Below are 20163 nucleotides of genomic sequence, written 5' to 3'. Positions count from 1 at the left end.
TTTTAGTCCGTCCCACAAGAATATGCACTTTCAAATTTTTGTAACTCTTTTTACTCTAATGAGGTGAGAATCATTCTCCATTAACAATACTTTAATTACTTTTTCTCTCTACCTCTCTCTTACTTTCCCAATTTTGCATTAAAGCACGTGCCGAATTCAAAGCGAATATTCTTTGGGAATGAAAGGAGTAATTATTATTTATTATTATTATTATTATTATTGTATACTTATATTTAAATTGTTTAATAAATTTTTAATTATAATAATAACAATTATATATAAATTTTATAATAATATAATTATAATTATGATAATTTTAATCATAGTTATTTATTATACTGAAATGATTATGATTTATAATTTTAAATTATTTTGAAAACATTTTAATTAATAATGATAATCATAATCATAATCATAATCATAATAATAATAATAACTATATTATATTGCATTAAATATGTAAGAATCCTAAAACTGGGAAAAAGAATACCTAAGAAAAGTTAGGATTCAGAATCCTGGAAAGTTGTACTAACTTTCCTTGTTCTCGGATTCTGATTACTTTCTCAGTTTGATTAAAAACCAAAACAAACACATAAATTTAAAATTTAAGAAATTAAATTACTTTCCCAGGCAGAATCCTGACAACCAAATATGGCCATACTGTTTTCAATTTTTGGTGATATACTGTTTTCAATTTTTCATATTATATGAGATCATTTTAATTACATTTTCGAGAAAACCCAAAAATAAAAAGAATTTCATAGATTCATTATTCTTTGTCTGGACTCTGGTGTGAATACATAGATGATGTTCGGTTTTCAAGATAAAATAATACCAAAATACAATCTAAGATTAAGTTGTGAGATTATTTTAGTTGTAGGGGGTTAGCTATGACTAATTATCTCATGATTATGCATTTATGATTGAGTTGTGGGGTTGAATATCAAGAACCAAACACACTACAAATTTAATATCGGATACAATCTTGCAAACCGAACACCCCTAAGGGGTATTCGGTTGACAAGATTAAATCTCATGATTAAATATGTATCATATTTAGTTCATAAGATTGAACCCTTCAGCTTAATCTAGATGGATAGTCTCATGATAATTAGTCATAGTCTCCTCTTACAACTAAAATAATCTCACAACTTAATTTTAGATGGATAGTCTAACGACTAGTATACTAGAATAATATATAACCGCTCGTGCTTTCATCCCCTTTCATCCTTTTTCCTATTTGCATTCGCTTTCTCTCTCTAAAAGGTTTCGGCGATTCCTGAGTTTCCTTTTCATATATACATTTTCAAATATATATACTCACACTCCATTTCCTGTTTACGCGACGCCGTTCAGTCGCCGGTGATTTCTCGTTCAGTGGTAAGTGTTGCCTCTCATCTCTCATGGATTTGGTCACAGATCACCAGCACACTAACCCCACAGCTGTTTTGTGGATTCTTTTTTTGTTTTCTTCTTTTACCATTATTTGTTTTTGCAACAGTTGCGTGGCAGCGAATTCAATCCAATCCAATGTCGGTTTTCTTGGTTCATCATATTGATTTTCGATCATAATGTTTGAATTTGATTTTTATTGTTTGAAAGTTCTGCTTGCGAATAAGTTTGAATTAAAGTATGAGTTTATTAAGATTTAATACTTGCTTGAACTGGATCCTATGTAGTTAGAATGAGGTTTTGCACTAATTCTCAATCCTACTATTTATCTGTACAAACGTTTGTATGAATATCTTCTTGCTTTAGTGTATTTCTGGTTCTATCATAGACAGTGTTATTCTGCTGAGATAGTTAAATAATCCATACCGCGGATGTTAGGCACAGTAGCAAATGATCAAATGCTTATGCGTGTGACTGTTAGACTACATAAAAGTAAGCAATATGCAGCACCCTAAGGAAGATATGCGAGATTTTTACTGACAGATTAGTTTTATTGGATATCTTGATAAAGACATGCCGAGATGAGTCATGTTTTGGCATCAGGACAGTCATGAAACTGTCTGATCTGTAATAAGTGAAGTACAGCTGGTAATGATAGTTAAGAAGAACAGTTTCCTCTGATTTTCATGCGATGTGTTTATTTTTCATTTTAACGTGCAACTTTATTAGCTTATTAGTTGCTTTATGGAAGAATGTATTCAATTTCATAAACACTCCTTTTGTGTAAGTTCAATAGTTCACTACACATTTTAAGTAGCTTTACTAATTTCGCTATGTTCGTCTGCAGCCTGTGGTTCGATTAATCAAGTTTTCTCATCCAATAACGAGAAAGGAATCATACCTAAACCATGCTTATCTTTTTAGTAAATGTTGTAGGACATTAGGAGCTTCATTTAATGAATCTTTGCATTCTTGTATGAGCTATCTCTCTTTTATTGTCTAACTTTTTTTTTTGTCATTTTGCAATTGATATATGATCAATTATGTCATTAAACTATGAAGTGTTTCTAAATGAGATAATTGTAATCAGAACCTAAATGCCTGCTGCAAAGCTCTACTCAAGTGGAACTCTCAATGCTATGAAATCAGAAGAAGGGAATGATTCCCTAGGCACCTTCATCAGACAAGCTACAGGAAAGGAGCCTCTTCTCCCTTTTCCAAGGACAGTGGATGGTCCAGTGCAGTGGATTCAATTGCTTAATGCCTTAGATCAACCAGGTATTAATATCGTTTAACAAGTTTGGCTGTCCGTACACAGTATATGAACAAAAAATACCTTAATTGTGTGGTTATAAAATGGGTTATGTGATCCTATCTTCATCATTTAAGGTATACAAATTTAATACATACAGATGTGATACACTTTGTTTGCAACAGTATAGAACATTGTATACTTCTTTTAATAACATTTACGGTGTGTAAGCGTTATGTACTGAGAGTAATAAATGTACAGACCACATTTCCTATTAGTTCAAGTTTTTCATCGGTTCTTTATTGTACTAAATAATTGGGCTATTTGCCGAAAGCCCTGTACTCTCTGGCCATAGGAAAGAGAAAATTAGGGTTGTTCACCTAACAGATGGGCTCCTCATTTCTTGCCTCAATAATTAAGTTACCGCCGCTCCTCTACAATCTTGTAATTGTCCTCTGCACTTGATCAGTTACCCACAATTCTGATCTGAAGCCAGTACATTTTCTGTAAAGAACTTTGCAAGTAGAGTAGAAGTGTATTGTGTCCTATTCGATTTGGGTGCACTTAATTTTTTTTATAATTAATTTGCATTTGATAGTTGTTTCATTATTTTCACAATGCTAGATACAATGTCCAACATTTAACAATAGCACCCACTGTCTGCTGGTTTTGGCATATGTCAAACACTGCAAGCACCATCGATGCTTGATTTGTCACTCATTCCAGTGCAGTGTTTACCTTCACTGGATGCTTGATATACACTAGATCTTGTTTTTTGTTTTGCAAAAGGGCATGTTTGTGATAGAGTAAAGGCCGTCGAATTGGACGAGCACAAGCGGTGCTCAATAAAATGCCACAAAAGAGGATAGAATTCTGGGAAAAGAAATACTCGGCTTTATTGAATATTTTAATATGAAAGAACAATGAAAAGAAAATCCTCCGCAGAGGCCTAATCCTCACGAAGGAGGCCTACGAGAAAAACTCGTCCAATAAACTGATCTCTCTAAGATGCTTCTCCTTATTTTGGAACTTTAATATATAGACTTACAATAGAGAAAAATCAGCAACAATTAAACAGAATCTGCAACAACTTAAATTTGAATTTAAATCCCCTAACAACCTAACTATAACCGAGCTTGGTGCGCGCCTTCTCTCCTTCATTCTTCCCCCTTTTCCTCTGACTCGGTTGGCCACAATACTTGGCGGTTCCCCCTTTTGTAGACCCATCAACTCGTATCAACTGCCCGGGTCGGCGAAACAGCCTTGTCCTCAAGGCGGAAGTAAGGAAATTGAACCCACGGACTCCCTTCAGAGTAGATGGGGTCGGCCACCGCAAAACAACGGACACCTTGGAGGGATCCATCCTTACGCCCTCGAAGGAGACTATATGACATGTCACACTCTGGCGTCCCAATAGGCATTTCTTTGGGTTGACAACGAGAGAATGGGCCTGTAAAACCTGAAAAACCCGCGGCCCTGACCGAAGACCCGACGCCCAATGTCACTGAATACGGAGCGATAGGAGTGATCAGGAGCTGGAGTGTGTGGGCGACCTGGTCCGAGGTAGAACAGTGGCTGGCACCACTATCTATCATCAACTTCATCTTGTGCTGTCCAATTGCCCCGAAAAGTTTCACAGTCTGAGAGGTATCAATACCATTCGAGGATAATTCCGACAGCTGTAGCTCAATTCCGGAATCAAACTCTTCGTTATCGTCAGGTGAGACGATGTCAGGGGCCTCATCGTCATCGTCGACACAGACCAAATCATTCAGGGTCTTTGGGGGGCATCTATGGGTGGGGCCGAATTTCAGTCCACACTTGAAACAAGTGCCTGCTGCGGGATGTTTCGTGTAGTCCTCTGTCGAACTGCTCCGAAAACGACGCGGGGGTGGCAGAGAGGAGCCCACTGTCGAAAACGAAGAAGGGGATTGAGAGGATCCCTTTGAGAACGATCACGCTGGAACCCCTGGATTCATGGGCACCGGAGTGGCGTCTGGCACAAAGACCGGAGTCGAAGGTTGAGTTCCCGACAGATGGTCGATGCTGAGGGCCAGTTGGACTGCATCCGAGTAACTAGTTATCTTGGCAGCCTTCATCGCTACAAATTCAGCTAGGGAGCCGTCGTGTCGAACTGCAACAAAGGCTTCATATTCATCGAGAGCCGCGTTGTCCCCGAAGCGTTTCATTATCTCTTGCATAAATCGATCCCAAGATAGGGTCGGAATTCGTTTCCTCAATAATTGGATCCATGGTAGGGCCGGACCCACCAGTGCCACCATGGCAACTGTCACGCAATTTTCCGGTGGTACATTGGAAACCATAAAGTATTGTTCTTCCCTAGCAAGCCACGCGATTGCATCAGTGCCATCAAACGTGGAGATGGTCATCAGCGGGGTGCTGCCCGTAACCGCCGTGTTTGACCCCAAGCCGTCAGAAGAGTCGTCGTCGTAGGATCCAGTTTTGGCGCTTGATTTTTCAGGCGAAAGAGCCGCCCGTACTTCCGCGATGAACGTCTCGAGCTGAGACCCAATCGCCGTCACTCGTTCATCAGTTTTGAGAAACTGGACATTCAGTTCGTCGACCGCAGCGTTCAACGAGACCGTACTTTTCTCCAGATTCTCGACAGCCTTCTCTAATCTGTCCAAACGTGCGTCCGCATGAGAATTCATCCACGTTCACCGCACCAATTGATAGAGTAAAGGCCGTCGAATTGAACGAGCACAAGCGGTGCTCAATAAAATGCCACAAGAGAGGATAGAATTCTGGGAAAAGAAATACTCGGCTTTATTGAATATTTTAATATGAAAGAACAATGAAAAGAAAATCCTCCGCAGAGGCCTAATCCTCACGAAGGAGGCCTACGAGAAAACTCGTCCAATAAACTGATCTCTCTAAGATGCTTCTCCTTATTTTGGAACTTTAATATATAGACTTACAATAGAGAAAAATCAGCAACAATTAAACAGAATCTGCAACAACTTAAATTTGAATTTAAATCCCCTAACAACCTAACTATAACCGAGCTTGGTGTGCGCCTTCTCTCCTTCATTCTTCCCCCTTTTCCTCTGACTCGGTTGGCCACAATACTTGGCGGTTCCCCCTTTTGTAGACCCGTCAACTCGTATCAGTTTGGTAGGTTCTGGATATTAAATTTTGTTAATGCTTGTTTCTTCTTTTAGTTGTAGATTTCTCTGGTTGGCTTTTGCTGACGCCTGTAAAAGTTCAGATGCAAAAGTGTGAGAAGTGTTACCGGGAGTTCTGTTCTCCTATAAACTACAGAAGACATATTCGAGTGCACCGCCGCTCCTTAAATATCAACAAGGTTGCCAAACTTTTCTGAAGCACCTAAGAAACACACACAAATTAATAGCCTGCTTTCTATGAAGCATTAATTAAACATCTATGCATATGATACATTATCTATTGGTTGTTGATATCTGGGAGAATATCACCAACATTTTATTTTGAGTCTCACATTCTATAATACTTAATGTTTGTGTGGATGCTGTGTAGGAATGGCACAAAAATAGGGATTTATTAGCTGAGTTTTGGGATGAGGTAATTATTTTCTTTTTTGCATTCATTTTTTGCTTTTCCACTATATTTCAAAAGTTCACTTTTTGCTGTGTGCAGCTTTCATTGCAGCATGCTAAGGAACTAGTGTCATTTAGTGACATAATTCTTAAGGTAGCTATGCTCTCCCTTTTTTATCTCTATATAATTTGTTTGTTATGATATTATGATTAATGCAAAACTTATTAGCCTGTGCCATTTAACATGAGGAGTCATCCATTATGCTATCATACCTGCTGAATGTGAATAATTATTGCACAGATGACCACCCTTAGTGTGCACAAAGCTTTAAAGTTTTGATTCAGAGTCTTGAGTATTATGAGCTCCTATTTCAATGTAGTTGAAATTGGTCTTTATTATTTCTTTAATCATTGACAATTTCACATCCTTCCAATTGATTCTGAAAGAATTTTTCTAGAAGTGGAACTTGTGGTTCTGCTCATATATATTTTGAAAAGTTACTTTGAGCTCCTGAACTATAGTATTATATATGTGGATACATATTGCTTGTTCTTAAAAATTCTTTCCCCTTTCTCATTGATTGAACTTAGATTTGTTTCAATGTTTATATATTTATGGAATACTGTTCTAATTCTTGTGTTTCTCAAATGAGATTGGATCTCTTTGGATTCTGCAGTGGAATATCTCCTTTCATTTTCATTTTGGTTAGGAGTCTTTAACCACTTTTCCATAATGTTATGAGGTGTATGTTGTATTCTTACATTAAAAATATTACTTTGCCCATGTTTTCTGTCAGCACTATTTAGTTGTAATAATTCACTTTCTTTTCTTTGAATATCTTCTAGCATACTTTATTTTAATCCACTATCACATTTGTTTATTTGGTTTTCAATCATCCTCTCAGGATATTCCAGGATCATCGGTAGTTAAAGCTTTGTCTTCCTCTCTCCGTAAAGCAGGGGTTTGGACTCTCCCACAGGCTTATGTGAAGGCTGGTGCCACACTGCTGGTGAGGAGGCTTCATGTATTTTATTCCGTAATGCCCTTTGTATAGTTTTGCCACATGCAATGCCTTCATTTTGTCAAATGTTTCATACAATTCTTTTTTCATCCCAGGATATCATCCAAGCTAAGCCTTCCAGATTACCGATATCCTCACAAGAACTGTTTAGCACCCTTGATGATGCCAGCGAGAGAACGTTTCTGTGTGCTGGTACAGCTGATTCCGTGCAGAACTATGTTTTTGATGGAGAAACTGCTAAAAATAGCCTTGAGTTGAAGAACCTAGTAGCGCTTACAAGCTTCCTTTTTGAGCAACTACTGGTATTTGCTCTTATTTTGTCTTAGTTTTCAACTTTTCAGTAATTAGCAAAGAATACCCCACCCCTGCTGTTGTTAAAAAGTAACCTTGCAGCTCTGCATAATCTCAGTAGGGTGTCACTGAAAAAAAAAATATACATGTTCAATATTATTTAGCCTTTGTCATTTATACACATTCATTCTCCTAGCCTTATTTGTAGCTTCAACCAAATTCTTTCTTTTCACGTTTGGGGAAATGATGTTTCAGTAACAGGAAGTATATTTTACCTCTGCTATGTATCCTCCCCTTATCTTTGGCTTAGTTGTCATGACTTCAAATAACTTTGGCTTAAACAGTATACTACAGTTTAAGTTGTTATGCTTTCACAACCAGGTCAAGGCATGGGTCGCTGACAAAGATGCAGAGGCTTTGAGATGTCAGAAGCTACTTGTGGAGGAGGAAGAAGCTGAACAAAAAAGGTAGATTCCATTTGTTGACTCAAATGTTTCTGCAGGTACACAATATTTGTTTGTAGGTGTAATTTTGCATGGATGATTTGCCAACAGAGGGTAGTGCTGTGAATGCTTGGTTATATTTTAGTGAGATATGCTTGCTATATTTGTGTGTAACTATTCTTGAACTGCTTAGACCTGAGACATGTATAACACCGATAAAAAATTCATGTGAAATTAGGGTTAAGACATTGGGCATCCATAAGTGGATTAGGTTGCAGGAACCGGAACAAATGTTTCAACACTGATTACTTTGTTTGAAATATTACTAGGCAAGCGGTGATTGTGGAGAGGAAAAAACAGAAAAAGCGTCGTCAAAAAGAACAGAAGGTCAGGGAGCAATACTGTGGGTGCGGCAGCAATTTGAATATCTACATTGATGCTGTAGATAGGCCAACTTCAGCCGAAGCATCTGATATGTCATCCCCATCCGGCTCTAACTCAAACTCACAAGAGGTGCCTACAACCATAGACTCAGTTCAACCCCAAAACAAAGAGTCAGATGAAGATATAGAAGCGCAGTTTGATGCTAGCAGCGAACATAAGAAACAGAGGGACTCCCCAGCAGTTGAACTCCAGATGTTGGTTGCAAATGGTCACCGGCATGCAGCCACCAACCGCTTGCAGGCTCTGAAGTCACAAAGGGGCAGACGATATGGCCTCCATGCAGACTTGAATCCTCAAACATTAAAACCTGAACTTATGCACAAGCTTGGTCCATCCAAAGACCGAAGAATTCAGAATGGAAGCAAAGTCCGGACCAAAAAGTTCAAAAACAACAATGATTGGGAGAACCCGATGCCTCCTTCTTTGCAAGAAGTGGAAAGTAACCGAATAGAACAAAATAACGGTGAGGTGATTATCGGTTCTATACCTGTCGCGCTGAAAAGTTATTATGATCAGCAGCAAGCAAGTCCCCCAAATGAAACACAAGATACTTGCAGCGCAGAGCAGCTTAAGAAAAAAAATGCTTCAGAAAAGCCTGTGAAATGTAATTCTCTGCAGTCTGGCACCAACCGAGCACCTTCAAAACTTTGGAGGCCTGTTAGCCGTGGTGAGACAAAGAACGTGCTGACAGTTGGTAGAATCAATGAAGATCTCGGGGATAGTGCTATGTTGTCTAAGGTTCATAACCATACTTCCTCCAGTGAAAGGTCTGGGCAGTCACAGTCCTTGGACAGTGATGGTTGTCAAAACAGGAAGCAATTCCATGTCATCTCAGATGATAATGCTCAAGGAGGATTGATGCCTTTCTCCAGTGAAGCTGTGAAAGAGTTTCTTGCCAGGAGTATGCCTTGTTTTACCTTTATCCCATTCTATACGGACATAAATTTCCAAGTTAAATTCTTGTATTGCTTTATTGCCTTGCAATGAGCCTTATAAACCCCAAATTGGTGCAGGATGGAAGGAAGCTATTGCCGGAGACCACATAAAGTTAGCGCTTTCATCAGAGCGTGAACCTCCTGGACGGCCTGACGTTCAGCCAGCATCAGGTCCTCCTAGAGGCAATGGTGAGAATCAGTGTGGCAGAATCATTCAAGTTCAGGTCGCTAGAAAGCCAGACAAGAGTGTGAAATTCAAATACATACCCAAAACAGAAACAAAAAGCTACCCCGTAGGTACATTTGATTGTTCAGAATTTGTTTAGTTTAGGACATTGCCCTCAAATTTCTCTCAGAGGTTCCAGTTTTACAGTGGTCGTCCATTGGACAAGTGAAGGAAATTTTATCGAGGAATCCGATTTTTTGTTTTCGAGCAGTGGTGAGCTCGGGGGGGTTGGTTCTCTAGATCACAAATCTAGTGCATCTATTATGCTTACTAGAGAAATATCGCCCTTATTAACATGATTACGTATATTATTAGAATCACTTTTGAATCAACATTTCATTCCAAAGATTTACTTATCATGCAAACTAATGGCCCTACTCGTGATGTGACAATAATATGGGTCAATATTAGTTTTGTTAATACAGATAAATACTAGTCAATACATATAAATGTACTCCATTATGGTTGGGTGAATTATTTCATAAATTGCTCAACAAGTGCCACGTATGCAACGGATGCAAAGCCTCGCATGACTCTGTGTGTAAATAAAATCCATATTTGCTCAGCAACAATTCTCATTAACCAATCATGTCGGGCGGAATCGGTCCATCAGGCGACATAACTCTCCCGAGCAACAAGTGTAGGATATTTTAGTGTAATTGGATTAACTTAATTGATCAACGTGATCATAATGAGACATCAAATAAGTTGGAAGTGCGGAGTGTACACTTATTTGAATTCGTTATGATTAGACGGGGGTTTGGGGGCAGCGCCCCCGAGTAGCGGGGTCCAAGGGGCAAAGCCCCTGGCTGGGGTCGAGCTGTATAGAAAATTTTTTATTTCCATTAAAGTTGCTGTAAAGAAAATTCATCCGGAAATGTAATTTCCAAAAGTTGAAGGACTATTTTGTAATTTCCTATTCCCGCCAAAAACTGTTAAAAACCGTTATGAAATGATCAAGGAATGAAATTAATTTTCAATATCATTGGTGCTGATCCAAAGACCTACAAAGAAACTATGGCTTCAAGGGATGCTGCATTTTGGAAAGAGGCAATCCAAGATGAGATGGATTCTATAATCCAAAATAATACATGGAAACTGACTGATTTACCACCCGAGTGTGAACCTTTGGATAGTAAATGGATTTTCAAAACGAAGTTGAAGGTGGATAGAAGCACAGACAAATATAAAGCCAGATTGGTTATCCAAGGCTTTAGACAAAAGGAATGAATTGATTTCTTTGACACCTATGCTCTGATGTGAATCAAATTGTACATTTTTATTCTCCTAACTTTACATGATTTATATAGTTTGATGCTTGCAAAAGTATGTTTTGTGATGTAGGAAGAGGAATAAATGGTGAAACAAGAATGAAGCTCGGATGGTGAAAAAGCTGTCCAAAATTCCAGCAAGTCCTCAAAATAGACCACCCGGCCGGGTGAATTTTCAGCTGCAATAATATACCCGGCCGGGTGGATCAATTTCAACGCATTTTGGCAGTTTTGTGGGAAAGAAAGGAGAGAGAGAGTGAATGGGACGTGGGTTTTCTTGGAAAGAGAAAGAAGAATTAAAGAAGAAGAGAGAGAGTGATGGGACGGTTTTGAGGGGGGAGAGAGATAGAGGTGACGGGAAGGGGAGTATTTTAAGCCCCAAAATATTGAGTATTGTGGGGGGGGGGGGGGGTGGAGGTGACGTTTTGGGCAGAAAATTGAGAGCAGCGAAAAGCAAGAGAAAAGGAGAAGATCTCGGAGAAGGACTATCGCCGGCCATTGGAGAACGCCGTTAATTCTACGGTTTTTCTTCTTTAGCATGTGTGGCTAATTTTTCTTCATTGCTCCTAACACTAGTAGGATGAATTGATTGTAGAGATTATATATTTAATCATTTGCTTTGGTTTTCATCTATGGATCGGATTTTATTTATGCTATGTTTTGATGCATCAAATGTGGTATATTATTTGCCTCTTTCTAATGTCTCTTTAACTTAGAAATTGGATGAAAACTTAGATGAAAAGCTTGTGAATTTTACCTTGTTCAAAGGTAAATGCATAAGTGGATATTGATGTAAAAAAGTCTTCGAAGTTGAATTAATACTTACTACGCTTCCGTGGGAGTTTAGTTTGATGAGAAGAAGTTATGTGTTAAGTGTTCAGCTAACCATAACATTTGTTGGCTTTGAGAAGTTAGTCTATTATTTACTGCGCTTCCGCGGGAATGATAGTCTAATGAGTAGGTACTTTTGGCTATGTGTTCAGCTAGTACTAGTACTATAATTCTTTAAGTATGTTCAGTACTTTTAGAGTGTAAAATTGATCATCATTCTCAATAGCTTATGAATGTGAATATAAAATCAGTACATTAGTGATTCATCCGAATGTTGTTAGGAGCAATGTCCTTATCTCTTGAGTTTCTCCATTTTCGCACTTTAGTTCTTAAATTTAGTTTTTTTAATCTTGTCAATTCTTATTAAATAATCAAACGTCTCCCTGTGGTTCGACACTCGAAGTACTACATTCGACGCTGTATTCTTGCAGTATCGTTGTAATATTAGAGTTATCTTTATTAAACTTGTGTGATCTTGCACTTGATACTTGAACTCGAAAATTACACATCAAGTTTTGGCGCCGTTGCCGGGGAAGGCAATAGATTGTTTAACTTCTAGTTTGTGTTTTGTTTTATTTTTATTTGATCTTTCTCTTATTTTTGTAGGTACTCATTTCGTGTTCTTGGAGGTGATAGCCATCTACCGCGTCTGGACTTGAAGACGAAGGAGTATATTTTCTAGGTGACATCTTTGAACTCTTAGTTAGGTAGTTTAGTTTTCACTTAAGCACACACACTTTATAGTACTTACCCCAAAGTTGTCGAGAGGTCTCGCTTTCGGTAATAGGGAAATATATTGTGCTTGTGCTTGGTGTATTTTCTGTTGCGCAGGTAAAAAAAAAAAGTGAATGCACACGCGATCACAGGGTACACCACCGTTTGGACTACTCTGTTATCAAAGAAGAAGTAAGGTCAGAGGTTCAGAGTTTGAGATATTCCCGGACTATTCGAGTCCATTCAGAAGTAACCGACTCTTTGGTGAAGAAAGGGATCAGGATTCAGACGGTGAATCAATGGCAGATCACAATGAGATTCCACCACCCGTGGTGAGGTTTGGCGACACTCTAAGATCGGGAATTGAGCATCCGGGGGAGTTCGCTTATGCAAACGACAACGTCAACATTCCACCTCACTACATTAGTTTGGTGAATGGAGGAAATCTTTTCCACGGACGGGATGAGGAAGATCCGGTGAGCCACCTCAATGCCTTTTATGAGCTGACAAACTCGCATAGACCTCCAAATGTGGAGCATCATCGGATTAAGAGGGCCCTATTTCCGTTCTCGTTGAGGGAGAACGCAAGAGCGTGGTATGACTCACTCCCGGGCTACAACATAGCAACGTTCCAAGAGTTGAAGACGTTGTTCCTCTTGGAATACAATTCTCCTATGAAGATTGAGAAGTTGAGAGAGGAGATCACCTCTTTCCGACAGAAGTATGACGAGTCCTTCGCGGAAGCATGGAAGAGATTCACGGAATTGATAAGGAAATGCCCAAGTCACGGACTAGCTCCGGGGCATGACCTTTTGAAATTCTACAAGGGACTCAACAGTGAAGGCACGGGATTGGTGACTGCAGGTTCGAATGGGAACCTAGATGATCTAACTCACGATGAGGTGAGGGCTTTGTTTCAAAGGCTGGCCAACAATCAACGGAATTGGCACAATCCAAGGCGAGGGGCTGATAGAGCAGGAGATACATTTGGTGCTACAAAGGATGCGGAAAGAGTGACCGCAATTGAGGCTCAACTGGCGGACATTAGCACTCAAATGTCGTCGATGACAAAGGCAGTTAAATCTCTTCAACTGACTCCTCAACCCCAAGCTGTGACGGTGATGAGATGTGGGTTGTGCCAAGGCGGGCATCATACTGATCAGTGCCCAAGTCTTCAAGGACCACCTGTGGAAGATGTGAACTATATTGGCAACAATCGCCAAGGGTTCAATCAAGGCAACCAATACAACAATCAGCAAAATTGGAGGCCTCAGCAAACGAGTTGGAATCAAGCTGGTCCTAGCAACACTTCGGGGACTCAATGGAGGAACAACACTCAACCTCCGGGTTATGAGAAGAAGCCATCAGCCGAGGATCAATTGGGACAGATTCTCTCTTTTATGACTAAGAGTCAAAAGGAGAACGAGAATTTCAAGGAAAGGACGGTGGAAAAGTTTGGGCAAATGGAGGCGACAATGAGGAATCTTGAGACGCAAATCGGGCAGCTGGCCACAGCATCACACACGAGGATTCTGAATACCATCCCAAGCAATACGGTGCCCAATCCTAAGGGCTATGAGCAGTGCAAGGCGGTTAAGCTAAGAAGTGGTCGCGAGTTAGGTTCGACACCATTAATTGACGGCCAAGGTACTTCCGGCATCTCACACGCGAGGGCGGATGAGATGTTAGGCTTGCATTCCTCGCACGCACGGGCGGACGAGGTATGTAAGGGAGGTCCCAAGTTGGTGCAGGGTGCCCAACATGGTCAAGTTCAGGCTGCATCTGGCAGCAAGAAGTATGGTGAAGAATCCGATTCTAGTGGAAAAATTCGAGTAGAGAAGGATATCCGCAAAAAGATCCCGCTAAGTCCGGCAATGGACCCGAAGTGTCCATTTAATTTTCCAGATTTTATCCCCCCGCCTCCTTTCCCAATCGAGAAGAAGAAGACAAAGAAAATAACTCAAGAGAAAGGACTCGATTGGATGATGAGTATCATTAGGAAAGTCAGAGTAGATGTGTCCTTAGTGGATTTGTTCCTACACTTTCCTAAATTCTCCAAGTTTTTTAAGGACCTTATCGCAAAAAAGGAGAAGATACAAGAGAGTGGTGTGGTGAGATTGAGCGCATTTTGCTCACAATTGGTGAAGGGGAAGATACCTGCGAAGAGACGAGACCCTGGGAGTTGTGTGATCCCATGTGAGATGGGAGATAAAAAGTTCCCAAAGTGCCTACTTGATCAAGGCTCGGGAATATCATTGATGGCTCTGAAGACGGCGAGGTCAATCGGTCTACAAGCGAGGATTGAGTCAATCGATATTGAGCTACAATTGGCGGATCACTCAATTGTGAAGCCACTAGGGATTATCAAGGATGTCTTGGTGAAGGTGGACAAGTTTGTACTCCCGGTCGACTTTATTGTCCTAGAGATGGAAGAGGACAAGGACATGCCTATCCTCTTTGGTAGGCCATTCTTAGCGACCGGGGATGTTGTGATTAAGACCAAGACAAACACGGTGGTGTTTCGAGTAGATGGTGAAGAGCTGGTGATCGAGCAAGAGAAGGCGGAGAAGCGCCTATGGGAGCTTGGATAGAGGTAGACAAGGATGAAGAAGGTCGAGCCTACGACTATAAACAAAGGCGCTGATTGGGAGGCAACCCAAGTTTTAATGTTTTTATTTTTGTTTTCTTATGTTGGAGGTTTTGTTTGCTCAATTCTTTCCTCTAACATTTATTTTGAATTGAGTGTTTCTTTTTTGTAGGTTTTGTTTCTTTTTGTAGGAGCAACATGGAGATGTGATGTATGTTGGAGCTTATGAGGATGCACACCCACAAAGAAAAATACACCCACCCCACCCACCCGAATGCACTATGGACTTCATGCCAAGTTTGGGGGAGTCTTCTTTCCCTTTACTTCATTTATATTCTTCTTTGCATGCATTGAGGACAATGATGCATTCAAGTTTGGGGGGGTTGTTTGAAGTTGAATAATGCTATACATGATGAATGTTTTTTGGGTGTATTGTTTGATAAAAGTGTTTCGAATCATGTAATTGACGGGTGCATGCTTTATCCTCGGCTTTCTGGTTGGGAAATCTTATTTGATTTTACTTGATCTTTGAAGCCTAGGATGAATGGAATGGGTGCATGAATTTACTTGAAAGAGCATGTTGTGATTACAATCGATTTCTTGAGTTGAGGAGAGTGTGAAAATCGCATGTCTTGTGGAAATTATTTTAGATTGATTTGCTTTATCGAGTGAAGTGCTTGCGTTCGTTTGTGTCAACGATTTGGGAGGATAAGGCACTAGGATGAACTCAATGGCCAAATAATCACATGCCTAGTCCATCAAATGATCCCCTAGAAGCCACTTTGAGCTTAATCTCCTATTATTTGTGTAAACACTTAGCCTATCACTTAGCCAATTAAATAAGCCTCATTTTGGCCTCATCGAAAGACCTTGCTACTATTTGGGTGCTAAATACTAATTTGAGCTGGGTGGTTGAATGTTGAGTGTTGGGTGGTGTATTGCAAAAGTGTAGACATTTTTAGACTTGATGTAATGTACAAGTGAAAAGAATGAAGTTCTTAGAGAAGAGAAAAAAAACAAAAAGAAAGAAAAAGACGACCTCCAAATTTATAAGAGTCGAGGTCTGATTTAGAGAAAAAAAAGAAATGAAAGAAGAAGAAAAAAAAAGTTGTGAAATAAAGTAAGAGCTTCTATTTGTGTAATATGTAATCTTGTCTAGATTTGATCTCAAGTTTGGGGGAGTGAGAATATGGTTGTAATATTTTGTTGTTTGATCTTTGGAGGAAAGTTGTAGGAGGGAAGAATTTGGCACTCAAATGTGTAGCCTTTGAGCTCACTATCCATATTTATCCTACCTCATCCCTAGCCCCATTACAACCTTGAATTAAGACCTTGGACCTTATTGTTGATGCTTGTGGATGCTTTGTAAATAACTTGGTAGAGTTAAAGAAGTTTGATTTGAAATCCGCGAGTCTATGTGATAAGTAATGCTTGACGAGTCAATGATGACGGTTTGAGTTGTATGATCACATGTTTGGACTTACTTTGAAATGCACCTTGACTTGAAGTTCTAAGTTGATAAGTGATGGTTCATGCGAGTGGGAAATCTTGATTGAAATTATTGGGGTTTAGACTTTGTCATTCATGTCTCTACGTGATTCATTCTTTTGAAAACTTTTGAAAAAACTTTTGTGAGTTGAGCTTCAAAGTGTTGTGTTTTATTGTGATCTTGCTCGAGGATGAGCAAGCAAATAAGTTTGGGGGTATTTGATGTGAATCAAATTGTACATTTTTATTCTCCTAACTTTACATGATTTATATAGTTTGATGCTTGCAAAAGTATGTTTTGTGATGTAGGAAGAGGAATAAATGGTGAAACAAGAATGAAGCTCGGATGGTGAAAAAGCTGTCCAAAATTCCAGCAAGTCCTCAAAATAGACCACCCGGCCGGGTGAATTTTCAGCTGCAATAATATACCCGGCCGGGTGGATCAATTTCAACGCATTTTGGCAGTTTTGTGGGAAAGAAAGGAGAGAGAGAGTGGATGGGACGTGGGTTTTCTTGGAAAGAGAAAGAAGAATTAAAGAAGAAGAGAGAGAGTGATGGGACGGTTTTGAGGGGGGAGAGAGATAGAGGTGACGGGAAGGGGAGTATTTTAAGCCCCAAAATATTGAGTATTGTGGGGGGGTGGAGGTGACGTTTTGGGCAGAAAATTGAGAGCAGCGAAAAGCAAGAGAAAAGGAGAAGAGAAGAGGAAGGGAGACCCAATCTTCATCATCTCGGAGAAGGACTATCGCCGGCCATTGGAGAACGCCGTTAATTCTACGGTTTTTCTTCTTTAGCATGTGTGGCTAATTTTTCTTCATTGCTCCTAACACTAGTAGGATGAATTGATTGTAGAGATTATATATTTAATCATTTGCTTTGGTTTTCATCTATGGATCGGATTTTATTTATGCTATGTTTTGATGCATCAAATGTGGTATATTATTTGCCTCTTTCTAATGTCTCTTTAACTTAGAAATTGGATGAAAACTTAGATGAAAAGCTTGTGAATTTTACCTTGTTCAAAGGTAAATGCATAAGTGGATATTGATGTAAAAAAGTCTTCGAAGTTGAATTAATACTTACTAGTTACTACGCTTCCGTGGGAGTTTAGTTTGATGAGAAGAAGTTATGTGTTAAGTGTTCAGCTAACCATAACATTTGTTGGCTTTGAGAAGTTAGTCTATTATTTACTGCGCTTCCGCGGGAATGATAGTCTAATGAGTAGGTACTTTTGGCTATGTGTTCAGCTAGTACTAGTACTATAATTCTTTAAGTATGTTCAGTACTTTTAGAGTGTAAAATTGATCATCATTCTCAATAGCTTATGAATGTGAATATAAAATCAGTACATTAGTGATTCATCCGAATGTTGTTAGGAGCAATGTCCTTATCTCTTGAGTTTCTCCATTTTCGCACTTTAGTTCTTAAATTTAGTTTTTTTAATCTTGTCAATTCTTATTAAATAATCAAACGTCTCCCTGTGGTTCGACACTCGAAGTACTACATTCGACGCTGTATTCTTGCAGTATCGTTGTAATATTAGAGTTATCTTTATTAAACTTGTGTGATCTTGCACTTGATACTTGAACTCGAAAATTACACATCATGCTCCTGTTGCAAGGATTTCCACAATTAGATTATTGTTAGTACTTGCTGCTATACATAATCTAATAATTCACCAAATGGATGTTAAGACTGCCTTTTGAATGGTGAATTAGATAAAGAGATTTACATGAAACAATCAGAAGGCTTTGTCATGCCTGGTAATGAACATAAGGTATGTAAATTGGTAAAAATATCTTTATGGACTAAAGCAAGCCCCCAAGCAATGACATCAAAAGTTTGATGACGTGGTGTTGTCTAATGGTTTTGTATTAAACCAAGCAGACAAGTGTGTATATAGCAAATTCAACACTACTGGTAAATGGGTGATGATTTGCTTATACGTAGATGACATGTTGATCTTTGGTACTGACCAAGATCAACTGGATAAAACAAAGAAATTTTTGTCATCTAAGTTTTAGATGAAAGACTGGGGAATGCTGATGTGATTCTTGGAATTAAGATCACACATGGAGAATAAGAAATTTTTTATTTCCATTAAAGTTGCTGTACAGAAAATTCATCCGGAAACGTAATTTCCAAAAGTTGAAGGACTATTTTGCAATTGCTTATTCCCGCAAAAAACTGTTAAAAACAGTTATGAAAGGAAGAGACGCGACTCTTCGTTTTCAGCCTCTTCTTATGATTAATTTCTGGGTTCAAAGAAGGATTACAGAATCTGCATACGGATATCTTTGAAACTTGAAGTGTATCTAATCAAATATTGGTAAAATCGTCAAATTGATTTAATCTGAAAGTGTTCCACTCCTTTCAGGACATCCGATTTGTTCACGTTTGGTTTAAACTCTCTAACAAGAAGCTCCTCAGCCTCTACGTGGCCGCGATCGGCCTCTTCCTCCCTATCGCCTACATATTCAAGGGTGAGTTCGAAGGGGATAAGGAGGGGATCAAGGCCGCCGCGCCGCACGTGTTCCTCCTGGCGAGCCAAGTCTTTGTGGAGGGGTTGTCGTTCTCCGGCGGATTCTCGCTGCCGATCCGCGTGTTTGTGCCGGTTTTCTACAATTCGCGGCGGATCTTCACGATCGTGGGCTGGACGAGAGGCGAGATCTGGAAGGCGGACGGGAGGTATGAGGGGAGTGCGAGGAGGCTGTGTGTGGGGAGAGCTCTGGCGGTCGCCAACATGGCGTTTTGGTGCTTCAATTTGTTTGGGTTTTTGCTGCCTGTTTATCTGCCCAAGGTCTTCAGGATTTACTACCAATCATCTCACATCAAACCTAATTAAATTCGGCCTCTTCTGTTTTCTTGGTATACTTCCATTTGATTAGCAGATTTTATAATTCCTTCCATCTTGTTAGTGTTTGAGCTCATCAAGATCGGATTGAGCTGGTGGAAGAATCAAGTCAGGAAATAGCCGTTGGGAACCAAAACAGGAACTAGCCGTTGGAAACGGTTATAACCGTGTTCGGCAAAAGGAGCTGTTCGGCCAAAGGAAGCTGTTCAGCAATTGGGAGCTGTTCGGCCAAAGGAAGCTGTTCAGCAATTGGAAGCTGTTCGGCAAAAGGAAGCTGTTCAGCAATTGGAAGCTGTTCGGCAATTGGAAGCTGTTTGGCAAAAGGAAGCTGTTCGGCAAAGGAAGCTGTTCGGCGGTTTTCTTGATCGATACTTCTTAAGGGAGTTGCGATTCATTCCGGAACTAACAACAACAGAAATCAAAAGTGATAGAGAGAGAATTCAAGAGAGGAAGTGTTATCTTTCAGCTGTGCGTTTTTAGCTCTCGAAGCAAGAAGTTTTCGGGCGAGTTGAGGGTTTTCCATCTTGTAAATTCTTGAGAGTTTTGAGTGCTCTTATGTTTGTAATTTCTCGAGTGATCAATAAAGAAACACACCAGATTCTGCCCGTGGATGTAGGCTTACGCCGAACCACGTAATTCGCTTGTGTTCTTCCTTGCATGTTGTCATTTCATTAATTTGCATTTCGATCATCACAACCGTAGGTTCGTTCTTCACAACGTGGCGCCGCCTGTGGGAAATTCGTCCACTGAATTGATCGAGAAGGCATAAAGTTTTGGGAGTTCTTTCTTTGTTTCCTCAAGAAGGCGCTCAACCTGTTTGAATAATGGCTGCAGCAAGGTTTGATGTTGAAAAGTTCACAGGCCGAAATGATTTTGG

The 20163-nt window shown here is 39.7% G+C and overlaps 2 protein-coding genes and 1 non-coding gene across 4 annotated transcripts; 2 read left to right on the top strand and 1 right to left on the bottom strand.

The window, feature by feature from the left end:
- Positions 1 to 1245: 1245 nt before the first annotated feature.
- LOC121779960 lies at positions 1246 to 9875 on the top strand. 2 transcript variants are annotated; one of them, XM_042177447.1, is made up of 10 exons: positions 1246 to 1380; positions 2483 to 2670; positions 5827 to 5969; positions 6161 to 6205; positions 6281 to 6334; positions 7086 to 7190; positions 7298 to 7504; positions 7875 to 7960; positions 8266 to 9281; positions 9394 to 9875. In XM_042177447.1, exons 2-10 carry the CDS (start codon positions 2490 to 2492, stop codon positions 9639 to 9641), a joined length of 2085 nt encoding a protein of 694 aa, XP_042033381.1. In that variant the 5' UTR covers positions 1246 to 1380; positions 2483 to 2489; the 3' UTR covers positions 9642 to 9875. The 2 variants fall into 2 exon arrangements, with proteins under 2 accessions (XP_042033381.1, XP_042033382.1); XM_042177448.1 differs by lacking the exon at positions 1246 to 1380 and having other exon boundaries at positions 2532 to 2670; positions 5874 to 5969.
- A 3168-nt stretch (positions 9876 to 13043) lies between these two features.
- LOC121780481 lies at positions 13044 to 13150 on the bottom strand. Its single transcript, XR_006046025.1, has one exon. It is a non-coding gene; the product is annotated as a small nucleolar RNA R71 (small nucleolar RNA).
- Positions 13151 to 18164: 5014 nt separating this feature from the next.
- LOC121779296 lies at positions 18165 to 19335 on the top strand. The gene is made up of 2 exons (XM_042176601.1): positions 18165 to 18209; positions 18810 to 19335. Exons 1-2 carry the CDS (start codon positions 18165 to 18167, stop codon positions 19275 to 19277), a joined length of 513 nt encoding a protein of 170 aa, XP_042032535.1. The 3' UTR covers positions 19278 to 19335.
- The last annotated feature ends 828 nt before the right edge of the window (positions 19336 to 20163 follow it).

Source organism: Salvia splendens, chromosome 19, assembly GCF_004379255.2.
Source record: "Salvia splendens isolate huo1 chromosome 19, SspV2, whole genome shotgun sequence".
Lineage (NCBI taxonomy): Eukaryota > Viridiplantae > Streptophyta > Magnoliopsida > Lamiales > Lamiaceae > Salvia > Salvia splendens.
This window is presented reverse-complemented; position numbering and strand designations above follow the sequence as displayed.